The following is a 26,626-nucleotide window of genomic DNA, read 5'->3' as shown; positions in this document are numbered from 1 at the left end:
GCTGGGTCAACATATGCCAAAACAAATCTGTTCGTCTTTCGGGTGCCACAAGATCCTTTGCTGCTTTTGCTCTCACAGGCTAACACGGCCACCCCGCTCAAAGGCATATAAATGTAAGACAGAGTGCAAAAGCCAGAGGAGTGGGTCACAACAACTGAGATTAGGAAGACCCAGGTAACACGGCAGACAAAGCGATGCAACTCCACGCAGACAAGTCCCATAGGGGAGGTGCCAACTGCAGGAGGGGTGGTTTTCCCAGGCTGGAAAGGGAAGTGACGCCTAGCAAGGGTTCCCGGAAGCGTCTTGCTCCTGTGTGCGATACAGTGTTTTCACTTTTTGCAAGTGGAGGGGTGCTGCCGGAGAGAGAGGTAAAGAACGGGGTTTTAGAAACTGGGAGAGTGGCGAGGTTTGGGATCCGGTAGGTGGGGGTTGTGATCCGCATTCCTGGGCTCTCAGGAGGAAAGTCACCCCCCCCTTGGCAAGAGAGTCAAAATCTGAAAAGTCCTGCCCATACGCCTACAATAAGTGGAGGAGTGAATTTAAATCCCCCGCACCCCGGTTTAATAAGGGGCTTTGGAGCACTGAAGATCTGTATGAGTGCTGGATGATGACGCCTCCTAAACTGATGGTCACAGGGAGGAAAGGGAGACTTGACTTTAGAAGCCGGCTGCGGGAGGTAAGACTATACCGGCTGCCCCGATTCCAGCCCCCATCAGCTGGAGCGATCAGAACTTGGAAGATGTGCTTAAAATCCCCCCAAACTTCCCAGAAGGCCTGGGAAGAGCCAGACGGTTATTGTTGGGGAGTCTATGGGCAACTTTGCTCTCCCTAACCTTGCCGAAAGAAATGGTTGATGAGATCCTGTTCAGCACCCACTAATGCTAAAAAGGCCTTTCGAGTAGTAGCAGTACTTGTTAGGTAGGCATTATGTGATTAGCAGGCTTAATGGCCACCCATCCACCCCCTGCAGTGGCAGAGGGGCCTGTTGCATACTTGCACAAAACCATGCCTTTTCATTAGAGTATTTATTTGATATGTTTTATGCCTTGTGTTTCAAGTGCAATACTCCCCAAGATAGATTACAAAAGGTAATTAGGAGCATTAAAAAAAAATCAGTGGGAACAATACAACCAGAGATACAGCCTGACTGATCTCCTGGGGGCATTTCACATAGAATTGTGGAACTACAGTTGAAAAAGCCCTATCTCTGGGTGCCATCATATGAACTGAGAATAATGGCCCTTTCAAGGCAGCACCTAAATCTTAAGCAGGATAATCTGGGCATAGATTATTATGCGGCCCTTCAGGTACCTAGGCTATAAAGGACAACTAGTTTATCGGTTTCCATACAATCATTCTCGCAGATTAGGATGAATATCCCTGTTGTTGTAACAGAGAATATCCATCTCTTAACCATCCTGATAAGTGTAAAGTGATGGCTGGAGTATATTAAGAGATTACTAATCTATACTGCAATCCTGAATAGGCTCTTCTAAAGATGTATATTCAAGATAATACCGATGAGTTCCTTCTTTGCACATGGTTTTCCCTTTTGGGTGATCGGAGAGTGGCATGTTTATATATGGAATGATGATTTTACTCTGTATTTGGTTGTAAGTAAAGATCAGGATCTCAGTCTATTTGATCCATAGACCTTTCCATAAACTAGATGAAATTAAAACCAGATAAAATACATCCCAAAAATGATAATACAAAATATTTAAAGTTGTAATTTGGCATTATAACCACATTTCTTAACATAAAATATTTTGGATAGATAGGATAGTAGTTACCTTCAGTTGGTTAATCTGAAATAAAACATTATGATGATATGCATGTTCCCCAAGATTCCCAGAATACTCCACCCCTTCTGTATAGCCCAGAACTCTAGCTCTATTCACGTTATACTCAAATCATATACAATCTTTGTACAGTACATGCATGGACAGATTTGTACACAGTGGTGCATATGCTGGTAACATCCAGACTAGACTACTGCAATGCACTCTATGTTGGGCCGCCTTTGTACATAGTTGAGAAACTGTAATCTTCATCAACCCTGCTGCCTATTAAGATCATCTGGGGAGGTCCAGATGTGGTTGCCACTGGCTCAGTTGGTGGTGACTCAAAACCAGTCCTTTTCTAGAGCTGCCCCCGGACTTTGGACCACGCTTCCTAATGAAATTAGAATTTCCCTTTCTCTGAATGTTTGTAAGAAGTACCTGAAAACATACCTATTTAGCCAGGCTTTTGGCGTATAGTTTTAAAGCTTTGTAATACCTGAAGTTTTTATTTGTATTTATTTGCTAATGTTTTAATGGTTTTTGGATTGTGAACTGCCAGGGACTTTTTTTTGTATGGGCGGTATTGAAATGTACTTAATAAATAAATAGATGTACAGTTGTTTACACATTACGTGTGACACATGTACAGTAGTACACTTTCAATCTGTATCCAGTATTTAATATTTAAACAGGCACGTACCCAGTCTCACTTTTTAAAAGGTTGCATGTATAGTCATTCGTACAAAACTTGTACGTGAGTAAAGAAACCTGTACATCCATCCATCATAAAGTGAAGAGAGCTGGTCTTGTGGTACCAAGCATGACTTGTCCCCTTAGCTAAGCAGGGTCTGCCCTGGTTGCATATGAATGGGAAACTTGATGTGTGAGCACTGCAAGATATTCCCCTCAGGGGGGATGGAGCTGCTCGGGAAAGAGTAGAAGGTTCCAAGTTCCCTCCCTGGCATTTCCAAGATAGGGCCGAGAGAGATTCCTGCCTGCAACCTTGGAGAAACTACTGCCAGTTTGTGTAGACAATACTGAGCTAGATGGACCAATGGTCTGACTCAGTATATGGCAGCTTCCTATGTTCCTAATGTTCAAATAGGGCTTCTTTGTAGGCCTGTTTGGACAATACTTTTCTGCCTGGCCCAAGCACACATGGTAAGGACGTGAGGACACATCCTTCTCCGACCCCCTCAGTATGTTGTTTAAACTAGTATTTGTAGTGTGTGTAGAGAAGTGGCTCAGATGAACTACCCCCTCACTTGATTAGGTGAAAGCACCTTGCCATGCTGGGAGGGAAGGTGGATGTGAATGCTCACAGTGTGCATGCATGCTTTTCACATGTGCTTAGTTCAGTTGAAGAGATATCATCTGAACTGGCCCTTTGTTGAATAACTTGGCATCCATCTTCTGACATCATCTTCGGTCCTCTAACACAGCATTTCCCAGTCAGTGTGTCACAGGACACTGGCTGGTGTGTTGTGCTGACTCAGCTCCAAAAGCAAGAAGTTGGGTAGCTCCCTTATGCACTGGGAAGGACATGCCCTGCCCAAAGCATAAGGGAGTGAAGCAGTTCCAAAAAACTGGGTTTTAAAGCTTGCCGCTTTTGGAGCCACCTTGCCCCATAATACTCCCTCCCAATGTATAAATAAGTATTTGTTAATGAAACTAAACTAATGCTAACTTGGCGAAGAGGCACCTTATAATATGGTGATTCTCTTTATTTAGCAGGGGGAGAGTAACTGGCCCTATCCACCCCCAGCACAGTACCTCCAGTGACTGTTGCTGGTGTCTATCTTATGTTTCTTTTAGATTGCAAGCCCTTTGGGGACAGGGATCCATCTTATTTATTTATTATTCCTCTGTGTAAGCTGCCTGAGCCATTTTTGGAAGGGTGGTATGGAAATCGAATTGATGATGATGATGATGATGATGATGATATGTGTGGTGACTTTGCTGCCGCAAAGAAAGGGGTGAGGGGTTGTTTGGAGGACCAGTCTGCCACAGTTTTGAGGTGGGGATTTTGGAGAGATTTGGAGAGAGGAGAAGAGAGCTGGTCTTGTAGTAGCAAGCATGATTTATCCCCTTAGCTAAGCAGGGTGTGACCTGGTTACATATGAAAGGGAGACTAGAAGTGTGAGCACTATAAGATATTCCTCTCAGGGGCAGTGTTTCCTCTAAGGTATGCGCATGTGCCTGCGCTCACAAGTTTTTTGCTGTCTGCTCAGTTAATTTTAGATCATTATTAAATCGCTCAGATTAATAATGAAGGCTCCATTCTGAATGCATGTGTGCACACACTGCCTTGATACTCGCACCCAGAACAAAACTCATTCTGTACACAGATGAAAAAAATTAGAGAGAACCCTGCTCAGAGGATGGAGCTGCTCAGGGAAGACTAGAAGGTTCCAAGTTCCCTCCCTGGCTTCTTCAAGATAAGGCTGAGAAAGATTCCTGCCTGCAACCTTGGAGAAGCCGCTGCCAGTCTGTGTAGACAATACTGAGCTAGATAGGTCTGACTCAGTATATGGCAGCTTCCTATGTTTCTATGTTCTTATTATTTAAGTGTGCCACCAGATTTAAAAAATGTTGGGAAACACTCCTCTAATTTATGCCCCTGACTTTGTAAGAGGGTAGCTTCGAGAACATGCTGAGTAATGTTGACTAGAGAGGTGAATGTTTCTCTTTCTGGAATGACATGGTCCATCCACCATGTATATTAAAAAGAGCGCCATTGGGGAGAAAGGAGGGATTTGTTGACACCTGTTTTCTCTTTCAGGTTGCAGCCCCTCGTTTAAGGCCACCTGCCTGCCCCTCCAGTGACTCGCTGCAACCTGTGCGATGCCTGATATGTGGCTGTCCTCTAGCTGAGCCTCTTCCCCACTGTGGGGAGAAGGGTGAGATTTTAAGACAACTTCACTTCCAGCACATTGTGCATTGGAAAGGGTGTGTGGTAGTGAAGGAAGGAGAGGCAAAGGAAGGGGTGGGTGGATACTATAGTTGTTGGACACAGAGAGGCCAAAAGGTGCTGTGCCCCAGTGTTCCTTCTAAGGTGTGTGCATGTGTGCCCGCTTACAAGTTTTTCTTTTATGTCCACTTAGTTAGTTTTAGATCCCACTCAGGTTGAATCAAGACAGCTGCACTCTGAATGAATGTTGCGCGCACACACTGCTTTGATACTGCCATCCAGAACAAAACTCATTCTACGCACAGATGAAAAAAATTAGAGGGAACGCTGCTGTGCCCCCTTCCATTTTGGAAAACCCATTAATGAGATTCTGTTTGGGGATGTAGTGGGGGTCCAGAAAGAAAGTGCGTGAAGAACTTTCAAACAGTACATTGGAAGTAGGAGTATTAGAAGAGTCCTCTTGGATCAGACCAAAGAGACATCTGTCCTAACATTCTCTTTGCTATACTGGCCCGCCAAATGCTTCTAGGAAGTACAAATAGGATACAAGGCAAATCGCTTTCCTCCACGGTTGTCCCCCCAGCAACAGGTATACAGTGATATACAAGCCCCATTCAGACGCTGTGAAAAGGAGGCTGAACAGCCTCCAATATCTTACTGGAAATCCCACCCAGTGTGTCTCTCACGCTTACAGCCTTTGTCTGAAGAGGTGAATGCTGTAAGCAGGGTGGTGGGTGCTTCCTTGAGCAGGGTTCCATTTTGTGTTTTTGTGGCTAACAGCGGCTGATGGACTTGCCCTCCATGAATTTATCTAAACCTTTTTTAACACGGTCATTTGGGTGTCTTGGGACATTATGTCCCCTAATTCAGGGGTTCCCAACTTTGGGTCCCCAGATGTTGTTGAACTGCAACAAAGACCATTGTGACTGGGAATGATGGGAGTTGTAGTCCAGTATTTGGGGGTCAAAGGGCTGGGAATCCCCACCCTAAATTCATCACACACTGTATTAAGTTTATGCTGTTTGGAATCTACTGCCCATAGGTTTCATTGGGTCCTAGTGTTATGGGAGATAGGCAGAAAGGAATATGTATAGACAAGAAAGGGCATTTTAGACTTCTCGGGCATACAGTAGATAGATCCCTGAAAGCAGAAGAAACAATGGAGTTGCTCTTTTCCCACCACATAAGCGGTCCAAAATAAGTAAATTGTCTGAGGAGAACCCAGTTCCAGTGCTGAAGGCCGCTACCACCGCTGAGGTAAAGGGCCTCTGCACAGTTATAACAGGAGGAGATTGAGGAACGTTTGTTCTTTTTCCAGGGAGATGGATGAAGCAGAGCAAAGGAAAGAGTGTTGAGTTCACTAAACTGTCTCCATTTGTCTGCCTGTTTCCAGGGCAGCGCTATGCAATGTTGCTGTGGCTGACGCCCTGAGATGGCCAAAACAGGCACCGATGAACCTCAGTTACCACTGGGTAAGCTGACAACGGGCACCTACCCCACCAACCCGTTGCTGAATGGACAGTGGAAATGGGCTTTTCAAATATTAACTGTTGGTTTCCTCCCCTTTCCCCTCCCGCCATGTTTTTAAAACAGAAGATGGGGACCCCACTTCACAGGTCAAGGACGAGTGGTCAGAGACTAGGCCGGAGTCTCATAGCACCGTGAAAATTGAGGTGGTTTGCACAGACGATGGCGAGAGCTCAACACACAGTGCCGGTGAGGGGGGGAAGAAGTGTGGTTTTTTGGTCTAGGCGCGACAGTCTGGAGAGGTCTGACAAGAGATGGTTGTGGTGAAAGCTAAAGCAGCACTCAGGACTGAAGGCAGGGGGATCATTTCTTCAAAATATTTTTATCCTGCTTTTCAGTATAAAATTTCAAAGATGGTTTGCAAACATAATTTAAAAAGCAGCCACAGCAAGAGAAAAAGTGATTGGGGGAAACAATAACAGCAGTTTTCTTAGCAACTGTTGGAAATCCCTGAAAACCGTTTGAACTAGGGATATGTTAAGAGGCATTTCTGAAATATTATGATGGTTTATTTAATATGTCAGGATAAGAAAAAGGAATGTCACGGAAGGATAGCTGACAGGACGAGGAAAAGTTCTCAAAGTAGTCCCATTGAACTTAAAATGACAACTTCTTGTTCTTATCTTTATATACCACTTTTCAACAAGAAAGTGCTCAAATTGGTATACACTAAAAAATAAGAAGTAAAAGACGGTTCTCAGTCTCCAGAAAACTTAAAATCCAAAAAGGAATAACAGCCACTGGAGAAATACTTGTACTAACGCTGAGCAGCATTGCTGAACTTGCCCTTTTAATTTCATTGAAACTACTCTGAGTAATTTTTCTCTTCATGTCAGGCAACCAAAATAACTGCAGAAGGTGTATGTGGGGGGGATTCTGATTATGATCTTAGCAGTCAAAAAGTTTCAAATTGGGGCAGGTGTTCCTTCAAACCACTTTGTCCTAGGCTCATCTGGATGTCTTTAGTACTGGTGAGATATGTATGTATCTAGATGTTCCAGATAACAGTCTAGCACCCTGTTCCCTCTAACAGGGATTCCCAGATGTTGTTGACTACAACTCCAAGCATCCCCAGCTGCAGTGGCCTTTGGCTAGGGATTCTGGGAGTTGTAGTCAACAACATCTGGGAATCCCTGTTAGAGGGAACACTAATTTAGCCATTTATAATCTAGACCAACTAAAGTTTCCAAGCAGTTTTCATTGGCAGCGCCATGTAAAGGGCATTACAGTCATCTGTCCTGGGTGTGTGGGAGTTGGGACCTCTGCTGTAGATCAACCCGGAATAAGTACTTCCTCTAGTTTCTTATTCACAGACTAGAATTCCCCCTCTAGTCACAAGCATGCATTGACCATGTTGGAAAAGTACATATTTTGCCATTCTTTAAATTTCCTCATTGGATGAATATAGAAGCCCTCTTTACCAACTGAAAACTTACTATGCTGCTGTGCATGAAACAGCATTTGGGAAGGCCCAGAGGATATCGCTGCTCTCCTGTGTCTCAAATGTGGAAACATCTCCCATTTGGCAGCCCCATTGGCTGTCTGCATCTATAGAGGAACACTTCATCAGGTGATAAAACTGTACTTGGACTGTCCTGTATTGCAAGAGTAGAGTAGGGGAGTGTGTGACTGGACTAGGATTACTAGCGGTCCTTTATTTCAGCCCAAAATGGTTTGTCCCTTACATGATGCCATTTGTCTCTTATTTTCAGCTTATGGAAAGAACTTGTGGCTAGATCAAACCAGTTATTTTCACTAATAACGAAATAATTCACGAGCCCCAACTCCTTTCCCTTTTCTTCTCCCTCCCTACCAGAGTACTCTGTCATTCTGGTGGGCTGCAGGCTTAGGGTTGCCAGCAGTCCCATATTGGGGACATCAACAAAAACATTAACATGAACAGCCATCAATGATTGGCTACTTAGCGTTCTTCAGGTATCAGGATCATGAAAATCATGCAAGCGATGTCTACTAGAAAGTGCTCATGTGCAAAACTTATTTTTACTGGCTAACAACACTTCTCTTTCTAGAAAACAAAATTGCATCACACCCAGTCAAAATTGCATCACACCCAGTTTGTCTAGCCGTGGTTATATCGATAAGCAGAGGAGAAGCAACTGAAGTTGTAACATATACCATAGATTAAGTTGCGAGTGGTAAAAACACATACAGCACCCGGGCTCCCAATGACTCCCACATACTCCCCACCGCGTGTCCCTAATTTGGGCAGTGGGATGTTGCCAACCTTAGACTGGATGCTTCCTATGGTGGAAAAAGAGAACTATACACAGAAAGCAAGGGTGTTGGGGCAGAGCTAAGCTGGAGTGTTAGCAGGCTTGTTTTCTGGTGTGCCTGAGGGCAGGACTAGAACCAATGGGAGAAAGTCACAAGGAAGCAGATTTAGGCCACACACATTAGGAAAAGAATTACTAATGGTAAAAGCTGTTCAACAGTGGATCAGTCTGCCTTGTGCAGTGGTGAGCTCTAAGTTGCCTGTTTTTCAAACAGGCTGGACAGCCATCAGAGATGCTGTAGCAGCAGGGGCGTATCTAGGGTAGGGCAGGCAGGGCACGTGCCCCAGGCGCCACTTGAAGGGGGTGCCAGTTCTTAAAATTATTATTATTTTTAAATGGCAGCCGAAAACAAAATGGCTCTCTTTCTCTCATTTTAACTGTCTTTCTTAAATACTAGAATATATTCTAAGCAGTGACACAGTTTACTCTGCATATCCTTTAATTATTTTCAGAGTATCTGGGAAAAGTCAAATTCTCCATTTATTTTTAAAGCTTATGTAACAGTGATGCTACAATGCATAGGAGAGAATTAGACAGGCACTTCTGTTTTGTTTCCCAAGTACACTTCCACATAGTATTTCAGTATTTCATGAGCCCCAGCATACTGAAATCTGTAGTTTTCTAGCATTTTTTGGTCTGGCTACGTCCACTGCTAAATAGTTTTTGAAAGATTAAAAGATTAACGAGCTTGGCTTGTATTTTTCAACTGATATTAGGGTAAAGTTATCTGAAAGATGGGCGCAATTTCAGTGCCTGCCCTAGGGACTATTTTCCCTAGATACACCTCTGTATAGCAGTTTCATGCACTGAGCTGGGGGGTTGGATTAGAAGACCTCCAAAGGTCCCTTCCAACTCTTAACATTCTGTTATCTCTGTCATCTACATGTTTTTATGCAGGGAGGGGTTTTTTGGGGTTTTTTTGCATAGGGGAGAATTCAGTCATGCAGTCACTCACCTCCTGTCTGTGAAAGTGATACAGTCCAAGAACATTTACCATAGGATGAACTGGCTTTCTAAACTGGCTCTGTATTTTGCCCATCTGATCATAGATAGGTGCAAGGGTGAAGGGAGAGATGATGAGACAACGGGTGTGGGGGTGGTCAATTGGGCGGTTTGCCTGTGCAGGCTGTGAAATCCTGTGTTCAAATTCCTGCCATGCACAAAAACTGGAGAGGGTGACCTTGAACAAATCTGTCTTCGCATTGGTCCCCCGTTTTATCAAGCAGGTCTGATATTAGGCCTTCCTCACAGGGCTGTTGTGAGGGTAATTGAGGAATATTTTAAGACATTTTATCATGGAACTCAAGGCGGCATACATAGAGAGAAGAGCTGGTCTTGTGGTAGCAAGAATGACTTGTCCCCTTAGCTAATCAGGGTCTGCCCTGGTTGCATATGAAAGGGAGACTAGAAGTATGAAGACTGTAAGATATTCCCCTCAAGGGATGGAACTCCTCTGGGAAGAGCATCTAGGTTGCAATTTCCTCCCTGGGATCTCCAAGATAGGGCTGAGAGAGATTCTTGCCTGCAACTTTGGAGAAGCCGCTGCCAGTCTGGGTAGACAATACTGAGCTAGATAGACCAATGGTCTGACTCAGTATATGGCAGCTTCCTATGTTCCTACATGAGTTCCCAGGTAGTGTCCCGTCCATCTAGACCTGCCTAAATGCCACCAGAATGCTTGCATCATGTGCCTTCAGACTGCAGCTCTGGGTTTGTGTTCCAAGCTCAACAAGTCAGATTCTGAAGTGGCCAACATTCCAGAGATTCCAGCTTTCAAGGACAGGTGACCTGGCTATGAGAAATTTTAGGCAGGCCTCTATACTAGTGATCATGATGGAGGAGGTGGCTCCATAGCTGTCTTGGTCATCTTTATTCCCTCCCTTCCACAGCCGAGGAGCCGGCCCGCAAGCGCAAGAAGGGCCCCGCCCCAAAGATGTTGGGGGACGAGGTGTGCAGCGTCTGCGGGGACAAGGCATCAGGGTTCCACTACAATGTTCTGAGTTGCGAGGGCTGCAAGGGCTTCTTCCGGCGCAGTGTCATCAAGGGGGCGCAATACACCTGCAAGGGCAGCGGGCAGTGCCACATGGACATGTACATGAGGCGGAAGTGCCAGGAGTGCCGCTTGAAAAAATGCCACCAGGCGGGCATGCGGGAGGAGTGTGAGTACCAGCGAGAAGTATGGGGTCGAGATCGGGGGTGGGGGGGGGTTGGAGAAAGCTTGTTGGGCCTCACAGAGGGAAGTTCTTTCTTTGTTGAAAAGATGTATATCCCACCTTTCCTCAAATAGCCTTTCCATGAAAGCCTTGCAGAAGTTGCAGCTTCTAACCTTGCAGAAGTTGCGGCCTGTCTGTGTGGACAATACTGAGCTAGACGGACCAAGGGTCTGACTCAGTATAAAGCAGCTTCCTGTGTTCCAAACAACAAATATTTTTATGCTTACTTTAATATAGTATTGTTATTGTTATTATTCGATTTCTATACCACCCTTCCAAAAATGGCTCAGGGTGGTTTACATAGATAGATAGATAGATAGATAGATAGATAGATAGATAGATAAGATGGCTCCCTGTCCCCAAAGGGCTCACAATCTAGTAAGTAAGTAGTAAGTTTATTACAGTCCTTAGACCAGGACTATATTTAATTATTTTAAATTTAATTATTTTAAATAATTAACATTTAAAATAATACATATTCAAATTGCTAATACAAGCTCTATGAAGTTTGGATGCAACAAAACAAAACTTGGCCACATTAATAGAGGTAACAGATTTACAATTTGACAGCAAAAAATCCAACTAAAATTGATCCGTATGGCCAGGATGATTCTTTAAGAGAGGAGCAATGAACTTAATACGAGCATCCTTATAAAACTGACAATACAGAATAACATGAACAACTGACTTACTAAATGAAATACTTACAAGTATTTCTCCAGTGGCTGTTATTCCTTTTTAGATTACTTTAATATATGTATACCTGCTTTACCACCCCAGATTTCAAAGTGGCAAACAGTAGAACAATTTAAATGCAGCGCTATTGAAAGTAAGGAATGAAGAGATTGTGATAAACCATCTTATTCATATATTACTTATTTATTGTTAGCTTTATATACCACCTTTCATTGAAAATAATCCCAAGGCAGTTCACAGTATATTAAAAATAGCACAAATCTGTATAATAATTTTAAAATACAGATATTTAATTTGAATATTAGAAGCAGTATGAATTTATTTTAAATGTGTTTTTTTAAAAAAATTATACCCATTAGAACAGTAAAGAGCAGCACACAAAAGCAGCCTCAATAAGAGGAGAACAATACCCTTACATAAAAATGGGAAGAGCTTTTTGAGGTCTGAGAGCTTTAGCGATTGCTTGCCGTCATCCAGGTTTTCCTCAATGGAAGGCACTACGAAAAGAAACACTTTGCTATCAATGTCACCATCCAGATAACCGCTCTTGCGATTTGGAGGGGGAGCCCCTTGGAAAGGGTGCTCCCCATCCTAGATATGTATGATTTATTTAAAATATTTATATCTTATAAATATTTATATCGCCCGCTCCCTGCAGTGTAATACTGCTGGGGATATCCAAAAACAACACAATATAAAATGAATAAAATTCAATTAACTTTTTAAAAAAATCATAAAAGCAAATTAAGGCAATATAAAGAAATCTGCAGTAAATTGCCATAAATAATAATTATGAACCTGTTTTTATTATTATTTTATTATTAAGCTATCATCATCATCTTCGTTAATGCTGAATATTAAAAGATCAGGCAAATAGGACAGATTTGGCTTGGTATCTAAAAGATAACAGTGAAGGTGCTGAGCAAATTTCCCTTGGAGGGAATATGACAGTCAAGAAAGAGTTCTTGAGGCGGGGGCTGCATAGTGGTGTAGCGGGAACTCTGGGATATGTGTCTGACATCTCTTCTCCCCTGCCCCCTACTCTCCAGGTGTGCTGTCAGAAGAACAGATCCGCAAGAAGAAGATTCGTAAACAGCAGGAGGGAGAAGGGGCCTCAGGTGGGCAGGGAGGTGGAGGCGAGGTTCTTCGGGTGCCTCCTCTGCCCTGTGACCCTTCTCTGCCCCAGCCCGAACCAGCTCCTCTCACACCCCAGCAGGAGGGCATGATCAGACAGCTGGTGGCAGCGCAGCAGCAGTGCAACAAGAGGAGTTTCAGTGACCAGCCCAAAGTCACGGTAGCTCAATGTTTGTTTGTTTGTGTATCTGTCTGTGTTTGTTTGTTTGTTTGTTTAATTTATATACCGCCCTTCCAAAAATGGCTCAGGGCGGTTTCTATTCCACTCTTTCTATTGTTTCTATTCCACTCTTCCTCCAAGGAGCCCAGAGGTTATGTTTATCCTCACAACAACCCTGTGAGGTAGGTTAGGCTGAGAGAGAGAAGTGACTGGCCTATAGTCACCCAGTGAGTCTCATGGCTGAATGGGGACTTGAACTCAAGTCTCCACAGCCCTAGTCCAACACTCTAACCACTACACCACTCTGGCTCTCAGTATTGGTATGTGGTTTTGTGACAAGGGAGCAAGAAGAAAGGTCTGTGGTATGTGATGTTCAAGCCTAGTTTACACCGCCTTGGCCTTACAAAAGCACCCAAACACTTTGCCATCACATATTTCTAGCCCACCCTCTGCCATGAGCCGAAGGTGGATTTTGGCAGTTCTGCCTCAGAAAGTCTGAATGGCTCAGCCATGTGGCAGACCTCGAGGCCCCACCACACCATCCAGGGAACCCAGGAGACCTGGGGGAGGTAAAGACCCCTGCTTGCTGTTCTTAGGGATCTGTTTGCTGCTAGTGCAGGAGGTCTAGGATGAGTTAGCTCTTCCCACTTGTCCCAGAGGCAGGACTATGTAAATTAACAAGCATTGAGAGAGAATCAGAGGAGAACCTTTTCAGTAGATAGTTCCATCCAATAGCTGAGTCCCTGTATCAAGTTGGGTTGGGGCTCTATGCCACTAGTTAGGAGGTGGAGCCATTGATGGAGGTTTGGAAGCTTTCAGAAGCAGAAAGGATAGGGAGGCAGGATCCTCCCTACTTAGAATATGGGCCAGAAAGGTTGATCGGTACATTTTGAGTGAATAAACGGGGTAGGTTTTTAAAAATTGCTTATGACCTGAGTAGAATGATTAACTGTGATGACCTTTGATCAGGAGTAGCTTTCACTCCCAAAATCAGCTTTTGGTACTTAAAAATAGGTTTAAAATGCCTAATAAGCACCAGTTACTTAAAGGTAACAATTTTATTAATCCAACATTTTCTATCTGAAGTAGCAGACTGGTAACTAAAAATGAAAAAGAAAGTTTTTCCATGGCAATATTAATGATCTTATTAGTGTTTTAATAACACTAATCTACAGAAAACACTCAAATCACAATATTTCTCTAGAAATCTGTAAGGAACTGCAAAGTTTAAGTAAAGCTTTTACCTGACCATAAAAGACATTGTTGTCATTTGCCTGTTTCAGAGTCATCCTCCTCTTCGTCAGCCTGGTTGTCACATTCCTCTACGTGGCATATTGCCCTGTGTGTCAAACCATTCTTCATACAAACACACGTCTGCACCTGCAGGACAACTGTTCAAGAACTGAATCAGGAGTTGGTTTCCCAGCCATCCACTGCATAGTAAGTGCTTCTTACTGTTCTTCCATCCATAGCTGTCTGGACTGGGAATTTCTGGAAATGGGATCAGGCATTTTAAACAGAAACAACCCCCCACCCCCACCCCGCCCCACTTGCTAATTAGCATGGTGAATGTGCCTTTGCAGAGAGTCACGACAAGGTGGCAATGGATATGATTCCGCTACAGCAGGGTAGGCAACCTTTGTTCTCCAGCAATTGTTGAACTGTTGTTGTTGTGACTGAGGATGATGGGAGTTGTAGTTCCACAACAGCTGAAGATCCAAAGTTGCCTAGCCCTGTACTATACCCTTCTTTGCACAGAAGTATGTGTGGCATAACTCATTAATGTCTCTTAGAGCCATACAAATGACATGTCAAGACACTGAAAGAGTTCTGATGTCTCTCCAAGTTGTCGCATTTCTCAAATGTCACTTGACATTCTGGGCTAGCCTGTACATGTCTAAGTGCCAAAAATGTGCCTCAACCAGCAAAGGCACTGACTGTGTCACAGCCAATGCATGCAACCCAGGAGGTGCATTACCTATGCCACATGCTAGAGCACAAGCAATGTCTCTAATGTCAGTGTATCTTGACGGTTGTAATCCATGCTTCTGAAACATAGGTGCATATATGTGACACTGAGCAACACTTAGGAGCATCCCATTTGTGTCCTTACAGACAATAATGATTGCCTTGTAGCTTTCCTTGGCCGCATGTCAGGCATATAGCAACAAACCTGTGTCTGCTGCCTCATGATTTGATAGTTCTGTGACTTCTTCAGCCTCATTTTGAGTAATCTTGTCACACAAGTCCTCTTATGCAGTTAGTAAGATTTCACCCTGGAACTTCTCCTTGTATTTCCCTCTTCTTCCATTCTTCACACAGAAAAGGATATAAGACTTATTTTGTTGGCTGAATATGATAAGAGTATTTGCCATTGCTTTATCTTGTGAGCTCCTAATATGTCCTTATTCTGTGCTGCATCATTGTCACTTCTGTAGTCCCTTTCTGCATTCTTTATTGATACAATCCAGTATACATCAAAACACAACCTCTGTTGTTTTGCTTGATGACCTTCTATTAGAAGTTGTCTGAATATTAGAACTTCTATTAGAAGTTGTCTGCTACTTCAGAAAGTTACATGATCATTCTTGGTTCTTATGTGATGCTCATGCCATCAGGTAAACAAGCAGAAAATGGCAGAATAATTTCAGATGTACCATCAGAACTCTTTCAATGTCTTGAACATTTCACATGTCGTTTTTTTATGGCTCTAAGAGACTTTAATGAGCAGATATTGACGAGTTATGCTACACAGACTTCTGTGCAAAGATGAGTGTAGTACAGGGGTAGGCAACCTTGGCTCTCCAGCTGTTGTTGAACTACAACTCCCATCGTCCTCAGTCGCAACAACAACAGTTCAACAATTGCTGGAGACCGACCCTGGTGTAGCAGAATCATATCCATTGCCACCTTGTTGTGACTCCCTGCAAAAGCACATTTGCCATGCTAATTAGCAAGGGTTTTTTGGGTGTGTGTTTGTGTTTTAACCTATTGATCTTGTTTCCAGAAATTCCCAGTCCAAACAGCTATAGATAGAATGATAAGAAGCACTTACTATGCAGTGGATGGCTGGGAAACCAGCTCCTGATTCAGTTTTTGCATGGTTGTCCTGCAGGTGCAGACAGTCGTGGGCTGAGCTCACATGTGTTTGTATGTAGAATGGTTTGACACGCATGGCAATAGGCCATGTAGAAGAATGTAACAACCAGGCTGACGAAGAGGACGATGACTTTGAAACAGACAGATGACGACTATGACTTTTATGATGAGCTAAAGAAAAGGTAAAGTGTGCCGTTGAGTCAGTGTCGAGTCGGAGTCGGTATTGCCGCCTCCCACGCAGTATGAGACGATGCCTTTCAGCATCTTCCTATATCACTGTTACTCGATATAGATGTTTCTCATAGTCTGGAAAACTTTCGAACCAGCAACCTCTGGCTTGGTAATCAAGCCATTCCCCCGCTGCGCCATTAGGTGGTTTTTAGAACTTTATTTGAAGACCTTGCAGTTCCTTACAAATTTCTAGATAAATATTGTGAATGTTTTCTGTATATTAATGCTACCAAAATAATAATGAAATCACAAATATTGCCATGGGAAAACTTTCTTTTTCATTTTTAGCTGCTAGTCTGTTACTTCAGATAGAAAATCCGTAACCACTTCAGATTAGTAAAGTTGTTTGGCCACTGTACAGCCACTCTTGCGTATTATTCATTTTAAGCTTATGATTTCCACAAAAAGCTGATGGGGGGGCGGGTGAAAGCTACTCCTTATCAAAGGCCATCATAGCTAATCATTCTACTAGGTTCATAAGCAATCCAAGAAATATTACCCTGTTTATTCACTCAAAATGTACCAATCAACCCATTTTTAGACCCCTGGCCCATAGACTGATTTGTTTGTATGACCAGCAGTGACTGTATCTGATACTGAGGATCCCTAACCCCATCTCCCACTCTCAGCAGCCTTACACACTTGCCTACATACATACATACATACATACATACATATTAACGCTGACCCAGGTGTCCCATCTGGCACTACTGGCCTCCCTTCCCCCTTATTCCTTCCCTTTGCATGCACCTGCCTTCCTGCCAGCTACGGTAGGTGTCAAATTTGAGCTTTCCCTCAAGTACAACCAGGTGGAACGGCCGCTGATGGATACAGTTTTGTTTTTTAAAAAATTTAAACCCTATTTAATCTTATTTTAGATTTATATCCCATGAGTCTTCCAAGGAGCTCAGGATGATGTGAACAGTTGTTTTTATCCTCACCACAATCCTGTGAGGTGATTGGCCCAAAGTCACCCAATGAGCTTCGTGGCTGAACAGGGATTTGAACCCGGAGCTCCTCAGTCCTAGTCCAGCGTTCTAACCACTACACCATGTTGTCTTTAGTTCTGGGTGAGGATAAGCCAGTTGGTCCCAAGCTGGAGCTGATGAAGGTGGTCTTGCTGGCCATTAATTGAATGGAAGGCCTGTGTGCTCCTCCCAAAAAGGAATTCATCTCCTTTGCACGGCCCCAGCATGCAAGCAGCCATCACTTGTGCCTTGACATAGAAACACCCCTTACATACTCCTTATCCATTTTATACATTCCATATAAATACTCCTAAAAATAATTATTAGATAATTGAATAAAAAATGGATTATTTACCAAGAGCTAGTCCAACAGAAATAAATACAGAACTATAAACACTTCTGTCCTCTCCCACCCCCAGCTCCAATCCACCCTTCTTGCAAATGCATAGGAACCCTATTCCAAAAGAGTTATCTGCCCCATTGCAGACCTCTCTGCTCACTTTGGGTAAATGGTACTTCAAAATGCCCATGAAATGGCTTCAAGGCAAGGTTTTCAAAAGATGTTTTTAAAAAGAAGAAGAAGCAAGTAAACCACTTTAAAATCAAATGGGTAGCATTTCTAATTTCCATTAGGGTTATGGCGTTTCAAAAGTGGGAAGGGTACCCATGAGTGCTCTCAAATGGGTAATTGTGAGGTTCAGGATGCTGGTGCTGCAAGTCTATGGGGAACGGAAAATCTAGGGATCCCTGATCAGGAGTCTCCTGAGCCTCTCTAGGAAGTGAGATGGAACTGGTGGGGGAAGGAGAGTGACTCTTGGAGGCCTAATATTTAGATTCTCCATCTCTTCTTCCTCGTTTGCCTACACATGAGGGCATTTTCTTAGATCAGGAGCAAAAGTATCCTTGTGGGGTGGGGGTGGGGGGTGGAATCCTGCTGGGAAAAGGATGAGCATAGGGTTTGGAGAAGAGGGAAAGTCTCTAGATTATCTTTGGAGAGGATTCCAGGTTCCTATAATCTTGTCGATTAAAGGGAGCAAGATGGTGGGATCTGGAAAGAGGGAGGAGGGAACCTTGGGATTGTGTCAGGGTAGCCTCTGTGTGATACGAACACCCTGGTAGACTCCTCTCTTTCTCTCCCTCTGCTGCCTCCTTCTCCCACCGCTCACCAGCCCTGGCCTATGGGCAGTGACCCCAACAGCCGGGAGGCACGCCAGCAACGCTTCGCCCACTTCACGGAGTTGGCCATCATCTCAGTGCAGGAGATTGTGGACTTTGCCAAGCAGGTGCCTGGCTTCCTGCAGCTCTCCCGGGAGGACCAGATTGCCCTGCTCAAGGCCTCCACCATTGAGGTGAGCAAGAGTGGAATGGCGTGAGATTGTGTCTCTTCCCCGCTGCCAGGGAAGTCTTGGCACACTGAGGATGTGGGGACTTGGTTGCTTACAGTGCTCCAGTACCACTAGAGCCTGCAGTGGTAACTACCTCTCAGAGAATCTCTCGATGCCTACATCAGGCAGTGTGTTGCTTCCGTTGAGAGAGAATTCACTGATAAACAAGTGGTGAAGTTCTAGTGTGAATTTACATGGCAGTGTGTGGGAGAAACAAGAGCAAAGCCTGGAGGTCTGGTTCTTGCTGGGGTGTGTCTGGGCTGTACCATTCCAGACTACAGGTGGGGGCTTACATGACTCAATTCTTCCCTATTAAAAACCCATAGAAAGCTAACATGTTAGGGAGATGTCTATATTCTAGTTTCCTGGGTTCGGTTATTCATTTTAAATGGACCCAGATTCAGTTCTGTGAATCTGAAGTGGTACAGCCCAGGTGTGCGTTTACAAGCTTAGTGAAAACTAGGCCTTCCTCTAAATGTAGGTTTGTTTGATGTACCGCCCATCCCAGAACAGCTCAGGGCGGATCACATCCAAAATTAACATAAAATTTAAAATCCAAAAAAATTAACATGAAATAAAAGCAGCTGACATATTAACATAAACCTCATTTTTAAAACCAATTAAATATTATTAAAAGCCCGGCTGAAAAGATAGGTCACGAAAGTTAGTGTGAGAACAGAATGTGAGTACTTAACTTTGGGAGGAGAAAAATGTGGAGAGAGCATGTTGCATATCTAGTCAGTATCTATGTGCATGTATTTCGGACAATGTTCAAGCAAGGGTCACAACTTCACACTTGTCTGTTCCCACAGATCATGCTCTTGGAGACGGCGCGGCGCTATAACCACGAGACGCAGTGCATTACGTTTCTTAAGGATTTCACCTACAGCAAGGATGACTTTCATCGTGCTGGTGAGATGGGACAGGGGAGAAGGAATGAGGAGAAAGAAAAAGTTGAAGCTCGTGGGGAAGTGGAAGAGGCTGCTTTCAGAACATTCTTTACCTTTGGGCAGCATGTCCCAGGAATGGTATCAGACGTCAGGAAATAAGATCGGAACTTTATTTTAGTTCCCTTAGGGCAGAAGTTTTAAAATGTCTTTTCTCATGACCAAGGTGAAGTCAATCATTTATCCCCCAAACCCAAAAGAATTTATTCTCATAAGAGCTTTTTTTTTTAAAATCACAGTAGGCAAAACATGTTTTGTCAAGCTACTACGCTTAACATTTAAGTGACTATTTATTTATTTATTCATTCATTCATTCATTCATTCAACATATTTTTATAACGCCCAAAACCTACATTTCTTAGTGGTTTACAACAAAATAAATATCAGAAAGTAAAACATTAGTTTAAAAAACCCCAAAAAGTTTAAAACTTAGACAAAGATATTACTTATAAAATGTTTTAAATACCATATAAAAGATAATCAGATTGATTTTCACTTACTTATTGTGACAGGCAATAAAAAATTTTAATTAGCAAGGGGCCAGGAAGGGATCCAGCCAGCACGTACTTTGAAAACCATGGCCTTAGGGTATTACAATTTCTCTCTTGTTCCAACAATAAAATGCACACCTAGGTCTTGCATTTGATTATGCTCATATGGACAAGTTCTATTTTGATCTGGCATCTTTAAGTCCTCCACCACTCAGAGCAGCTGTCACTGCTGAGAAACAGTCTCTTCACTAAAGAAAAATACAAACTTACTCTAAAATAGTTTCATGCCTTTTTAATTTGCAGATAATATCAATAAGTTCAAGACAATAATCTTATATCTTATCAATAAGATAAGACAATAAGCTGCTGTCTCCTTGAAAGTGAGATGAGTGAAACTCCAGATTCTTGTCAAATGAGAAGCTAGTAGCTCTTGCTAGAAATGAAACTTACAAGGGAGAGCAACATGTTTGAACAGAGTTGCAAAACTGAAAAATCTGAACAGTGTTTGGCAGTGAGATTACCCAGTACAGAATTGGTATTTCAGTTAAAAATACTGCAATTGAATTTTTCAAAATTTTCTCAGCAGTAGTGTTTAACATTTACTGTTGTAAACCACCCAGAGACGAAAGTTTTTGGCGGTATAAAAATGTTTTAATAAATAAACAAACAAACTGCTGCTGGGAAAAGTTTGAAAAATGCAATTTTTGTGAGCAGAATAGGGAGGCTGTCGTATTTAAATACTAGTAAGAACTAATCTGCCTACTTTCCTTTCACTATCCTTACAACTGGACTAAATTTGGTCCAAATCGCTTAGGCGGTTCAGAAGTTAGCCCACTTGTGCCTCAAACGTTCATATGTCTGCCATCTTGAATTGGGGTGGATGACATTACAAACTACATTGTTGAGGTGTCCCTGTGTGTCCCTACAACTGTACCCAATTTGGTTCATATTGGTCCAGGCAATGCGAAGTTGCTGAGGACACACACAGACACAGACACACCCATGGAATGCCAGGCGATCTCATAAGCCTACTGGAAAATAGGCTAAAAATGCCATTTTGTAGATTCTAAAGCGCAATCCCAGGGAACAGCTTTATTGCGCTCAGATGACCAAGAACCTGTATTTTAGCCTGCCTTGCAGGAAACATTCCCCCTCCAGAACTGTGATTCACACCACTCACCTCTTCATGCATCGACAATAATCCCTTCATGCGACAAGTGAAAGAACATCCTCAAGATGAACGCTGTTTCCATATTTGGTGAGGGTGTGCCTTCAGTACTGGCCAACTTTCTGCAGTGGTGTACTGGAGGGTTAGGGGTACCATGTAGGGATCTGGAATGTAGCCAAGTTTTTGTTTTTGTTTTTGCTAGGGGTGATTTGTACTTCCCACATGCCTGATCTTGTATTTGTGATCTTTATAGTGGAAAGGGTGTGTCTGTCTGAGAGCCTCTAGCTGTGCTGGAATCTTGCACCTCCATGGTCTTACCTTTGTTCTGCCTGTTCAGTGTGCAGTTATTACACACCACACTGTGAGAGGTTCTCTCCCATTGGGGGGTGGAGGGATGGGGTTGAGTGTGTGAGAGCAGGAACGTTAAAGGGTGTTTTATGATCTCCCAGTCATGATTGGTGGTTGTAGTTCCTATTTATTTTTAGCAAGGTCTAGCTTGAACATAGGAAGCGGCTTTTTCCTGAGCTGGTCCATCTAATTCAGTCTTGTCTGCACTGACTGGCAGTGGCTCTCCAGGGTTTCCGGCAGGACTCTTTCCCTGCCCTACCTGGAGATGCCAGGAATTGAACCAGAGACCTTCTGCATGCAAAGCAGATGCCCTTCCATTGAGCTACGGCCTCTCTTCGGCATGTGCACATCTTGGGAAGAGCCTAAGAAGAGACCTGCTCTATCAGTCTAACTAGTCCAATGCCCTGCTTCCCACAGGGGCCAGGCAGATGCTTCTGAGAAGTTCCTAAGCAGAGCATGAAGGTATCCTGAAAGAACGCCACTGGCTGCTAATCTGCTTCTGGGTCCAATTCAAGTTGCTTATAACTTTTAAGGTCCAACACAGGGCTTCTCAACCATGGTTCCCCAGATGTTGGACTACAACTCCCATCATCCCCAGTGACAGGGGACTCTGTGGCCTTGACTGGGGATGATGGGAGTTCGTCCAACACCATCTGGGGACCCACAGATGTTTTAATGGTGTGGGACCTAGATCACTGAAGGACCCCCTGCTCCTGAATACTTCTTTCCATCCATGAAGGTCTGAGACAGGGTTTCTTAACCTTGGGCCCCCAGATGTTGCTGGAATACACCTCCCATCATCCCCAGCCACAATGGGCATGGCTGGGGATGATGGGAGTTGTATTAGAGCAATATCTGGGGGCCCAAGGTTAAGACACCCTGGTCTGAGGGATGGGGCCCTGCTTCATATGCCAACCCACAGGGAAGCTCGTCCACTGCGTATGTAAAAGAGGGCCTTTTGGGCCATTGCTTCGGGCTTTGCGGTGCTTTCCCAGCTGGCATCTGCCCCTCTAGAAGGTGTTGAGATGCCACTGTACCTGGTTGCCTGTGTGGCCCTGTGGAGTCCAAATCAAATCAATCTTTATTACGGTCATAGACCAGCATAACCTGTGGAGTCCAGCAGAGAGTGCGGCATCCCTCCTTCGGGGCTTCTGTCTTCCCCCGAAGGGAGCAGGGGGTGAAATGGTTCTAGGCTGATCAGGTCCCACCCGGTGGGGTTGAGCAGGCGAGGCAGGGCGAGCTGCAGGGAACAACTCCGGTGGTGCAGCCAGTGGCAGATTAACAGAGAGGCAGAGTAGGCATTTGCCTACAGCAGCAAAATTTGAGGAACAGCAAATTTTGCCCCTCCTCAATTTTTGCCACCCTTCTCTGTGCACAGCAGCAGCTGCAGCAAGGGTGGAGTAGGCGAGGAGAAAGTCCCCTCCCCTTTACTTTTTTTTTTTTAAGGCAAACTTTTTTTTTAGGTAAAAGGGTGGCAAAAGCCTTTTTGCCTATGGGCGTCAAAAAGCTTAATCTGCCTCTGGGGGCAACCATGTTGGGCGTGACAGGAAGTGAGACCAGGGAGCAGGGACGTAGCAAGGTTGGAGTGGGCCCAGAGACAAGATTTTAAAATGCCCCCCGCCCCGAAGCTCAGCTCATGAAGTAAAGAAATCTTAAATGAGGCTGAATAGTGGTAACAAGAAGCATAGTAAAATTTATATACATATACCTATACATATATCCTATGTGCCACAATAGAACATCATCCTAAATTTTTTTTTAAAGGTTTTGTAAATTATGGACGATGCAAGTCATTTACTGGTACTAGAGAAAGACATGCTGTTCTGTAGCTCCAGGTCTTAACACTCACATCAATTTCGGAGGATGAATACAACTGAAGGAAGCCCAGGCGGGTGCGCAGCTGGGGGAGTCAGTCATGAGACTTGCCTCTGGGGGGCACACCAAGGCAATGGGCCCCCAGACAACTGTCTCCCCTTGTCCTGTTATAGTTACGCCTAGCAGGGAGGGGGCAGGGTTTGGAGTTGGCTTTAAGCCCTGTACTGGGGCATTTAAAGCCAAGGCAGCCAATGACGAGGGAGCATAGGAGTCGGAAGCTAAGTGGCCAGATTTGGCTTTTAAAAAGCCAAATTCTGGCTTATGGCCCATTTGACTCACGAGTATACCCCTTAGGTTCTGGCAACCTTGGCTGACTCGGAAGTTCCCCTGGAGAGGGAACCAGCTGGATGTAGCAAGCCAGGAGGAGGATGGAGGTGATGAAATAACTTCTTCCCCTGGCCTACTCTTGAGTCTGACCTTGTCTGTTCCCATCCTGTAATTCTGGGTTCAAAAAAGTCCAGGGATACACCTCCTCTCCCCTTGGAGCCTTAAAGGAGGCAAATAAAAATTTGCTTGTTTGTTCAGACTTTGGTTCTTAGGAGTTGCTGCTGCTGCTTTTCTTTCCATTAATGCTGCTTACAGTAGTTTGTGAGTATGGTTGGTATGTGTTGTTTTGTTGACTTATCATGGATTTAATTGTTCTTAACATGTTTTTGTAAACCACCTTGGGAAGATTTCAGGAATGGCTGTATAGACATTTAACTATAAATAAAAGGGAAACAAAACCAGACCTCAGCGACTGGTATTCAGTGATACACTACCTCTGTACATGGAGGCTCCGTTTACCGGTCATGACTGATTGTCACTGATAGACAAATTTGTGGAGCAGAGGTCAAATAAGCTGTCTATAGTAATGGCTTTTGCCACATCTTGCAGCAGCAAGCTTTATTATTTTAAGTACACGTTATGTCAGGAGTTTGCAAATTTGGGTCTCCAGAATTGTTGGACAAATCACATCACCCCCTGCAACAGCAGCCTTTGCCCACCATGCAGGGGATGCTGGGAGTTTTAGTCCACCAAAACCTGTGGAGTTTGGGAATCTGTGCATTGCATCAAAAGGGACTGGGCATTGAGAGCCAAGTTCGAGGACTTGTGCAATATGTGGAAAGAGATTTCCTTTGACAATGACTTCATGACAAGATGAATGAGTTTCATTGGATTAAACTGGGAAGTGTAAGATGCACCTGTCTTGCTTCTCTAATGCCCTGCTCCCATCCCATCCCAAATCAGGTCTGCAAGTTGAGTTCATCAACCCCATCTTTGAGTTCTCCCGGGCCATGCGGCAGCTGCAGCTGGATGACGCCGAGTATGCCCTCCTCATTGCCATCAACATCTTCTCCGCCGACCGGCCCAACGTACAGGACCACGGTTTGGTGGAGGCACTGCAGCAACCCTACATCGAGGCCCTCAGTTCTTACATCCGTCTCCACCGCCCACAGGTGACTGGGGATGGGCAGGAGACTGTCACTAAATGCTGAGAGTGGGTGGGTAGATGGGGGGGTGGGGTGAAGCCAAGGTGGCCCTCGCCATTCACAGAGGGCTCCGTTCTCGCCTATAGGTGCAAATACAAAAACCGCAAATAACGAAACATCTTATTTTTATTTTTTAAAGACCCACAAAATGGCTTTGCACTGTAAAATGACAACCAGAAATGACATCAGAAGGGTCGTTCTGGGTCATTTCCTGCCACTCAAAACTGTGAATGGGTGGATTTTAGCCAGTTTTAATACCGCATATAAAGAAACCGGGTCTCTAAGACCCGTCGGCAGATATGCGAAACCACAGTTGTTGAAACGGCGCCATCTTATTTATCTATATCTATGAAAACCGCTTTGAGAACTTTTTGTTGAAAAGCGTGTTATAAATATCGGTCGTTGTAATAAGGAGGGCCACCTGTATAATACAAACTATCTGCTGCCCTATTAAGTGTGGGCACCTTTTCAGGGGGTGGGTTTTTAAAAATCTATTTAATCTGGCTGATTACATTAGAGCAGCAACACTGGATTAACCCGAGCTCTCTCTGACTAACCTCCCCGGCATTCCCCAGGACCACCTGATGTTCCCGCGCATGCTGATGAAGCTGGTGAGCCTACGGACCCTGAGCAGCGTACACTCGGAGCAGGTCTTTGCTTTGCGCCTTCAAGACAAGAAACTCCCACCACTTCTCTCCGAGATCTGGGATGTACACGAGTAGACTTCTTGTGGGGAGGGTGGGGGTGAGGGAGAGTGCAGGCCCTCCGCCTCAGACACCCCTCCCTTCAAGCCCCACAAGAGACTCTGTCCTGCTCGGGACTCCTTGAACCTCAGAATGGACTTGGAACGGATGGACTGTTGTCCGGCCAGAGGAACTGCGTGGAGGGGCTACTAAGCACTTTTCTCCCCCATTTACTTATATTTCCTCCAGCATTTGTCTCCCCACTTCTGTCTTTGGAGGGGGGGGGTTCAGTCGGAGTTGTTCTTTTGTGGGAAGTAGGAGGAAGATGCAAAGGGACTTCTCCCCAAAGACTACTCCCTTCTGTTCATGAAGAATGCTAAACACGCACCCCCACCCCGCCGACATGGGGCATTCTAGGCTGACAACACCCACCTGGAAGAGGGGAAAGGGAGGGGATGGCCGTTTGCCTGGCATGGAGCAGGTGCCCAGAAAAATAAACTGAATCATGACAAACCAAATATCGTGCCTGGCCTCATGCTATAGATGGGAGGGATTTAAGTTGCATTAAGGCCTGGAAACATTATGATTCTTATGGACACATAACCAGAGCACCAGCAGGCAAGATGGAACTCGGGGCGTGGGGGGTGGGGGTGTTGCTTGAACAAAAAGAGCAGGGATTTTCTCAGCTTGAAGAATACTCCCTCAGGACAGTCGTAACCCTTTCTTCTGAGCAGGAAAGGTACTTAATACTTTAATCATGCCCAGGCAATACATGTGCAGCTGGGATATACTGCAACATTTTGTTGCGGGTTTCTTATTTCTTTCTCAGTATATGGGGAACTCCTATATTGGGCAGCAGCGATATAGGAAGGTGCTGAAAGGAATCATTTCAGACTGCGCAGGAAAAGGCAATGGTAAACCACTCCAGTATTCTACCAAGAAAACCACATGGCTCTGTGGTTGCCAGGAGTCAACACTAACGTGATGGCACAATCTTTCCTTTTTTTTCATATTTGTTATTAGAAACTTTGACAAGCATCCATATCAGTAAGGAGGAGGGGAGCTGGTCTTGTAGTAGCTAGCATGAACTGTCCCCTTTGCTAAGCAGGGTCCACCCTGGTTGCCTTTGAATGGGAGACTACATGTGAGCACTGTAAGATATTCCCCTTAACAAATGGGAAGAGCACCTGGATGCTGGCATGTAGAAGGTTCCAAATTCCCTCTTGGAATCTCCAAGACG

The 26,626-nt window shown here is 44.3% G+C and overlaps 1 protein-coding gene across 3 annotated transcripts; it reads left to right on the top strand.

Annotated features, from left to right (window-relative positions):
• The first annotated feature begins 249 nt into the window (after window positions 1–249).
• On the top strand, window positions 250–25,904 carry NR1H2 (nuclear receptor subfamily 1 group H member 2). 3 transcript variants are annotated; one of them, XM_053266267.1, is made up of 10 exons: window positions 250–368; window positions 4,567–4,684; window positions 6,089–6,167; window positions 6,292–6,411; window positions 10,406–10,675; window positions 12,475–12,719; window positions 18,187–18,366; window positions 19,215–19,314; window positions 24,462–24,670; window positions 25,279–25,904. In XM_053266267.1, the coding sequence occupies exons 3-10, from the start codon at window positions 6,128–6,130 to the stop codon at window positions 25,423–25,425; spliced, it is 1,311 nt and encodes a 436-aa protein (XP_053122242.1). In that variant the 5' UTR covers window positions 250–368; window positions 4,567–4,684; window positions 6,089–6,127; the 3' UTR covers window positions 25,426–25,904. The 3 variants fall into 3 exon arrangements, with proteins under 3 accessions (XP_053122242.1, XP_053122240.1, XP_053122241.1); XM_053266265.1 differs by having other exon boundaries at window positions 6,289–6,411; XM_053266266.1 differs by lacking the exon at window positions 4,567–4,684 and having other exon boundaries at window positions 304–368; window positions 6,289–6,411.
• The last annotated feature ends 722 nt before the right edge of the window (window positions 25,905–26,626 follow it).

Source organism: Hemicordylus capensis, chromosome 6 (assembly GCF_027244095.1).
Source record: "Hemicordylus capensis ecotype Gifberg chromosome 6, rHemCap1.1.pri, whole genome shotgun sequence".
Lineage (NCBI taxonomy): Eukaryota > Metazoa > Chordata > Lepidosauria > Squamata > Cordylidae > Hemicordylus > Hemicordylus capensis.
The sequence above is the reverse complement of the archived record's forward strand: the minus strand, read 5'-3'. Positions and strand labels throughout refer to the sequence as shown.

What these genes read in the sequence shown, in the direction of transcription:
- NR1H2 (XM_053266265.1), top strand. Translation starts at nt 6,128, where the DNA reads ATGGCCAAAACAGGCACCGATGAACCTCAGTTACCACTGG. An exon ending in GGCGGGCATGCGGGAGGAGT is followed by an intron (nt 10,676 to 12,474) that starts GTGAGTACCAGC and finishes CCTACTCTCCAG; the next exon opens with GTGTGCTGTCAGAAGAACAG. An exon ending in TCCGTCTCCACCGCCCACAG is followed by an intron (nt 24,671 to 25,278) that starts GTGACTGGGGAT and finishes GGCATTCCCCAG; the next exon opens with GACCACCTGATGTTCCCGCG.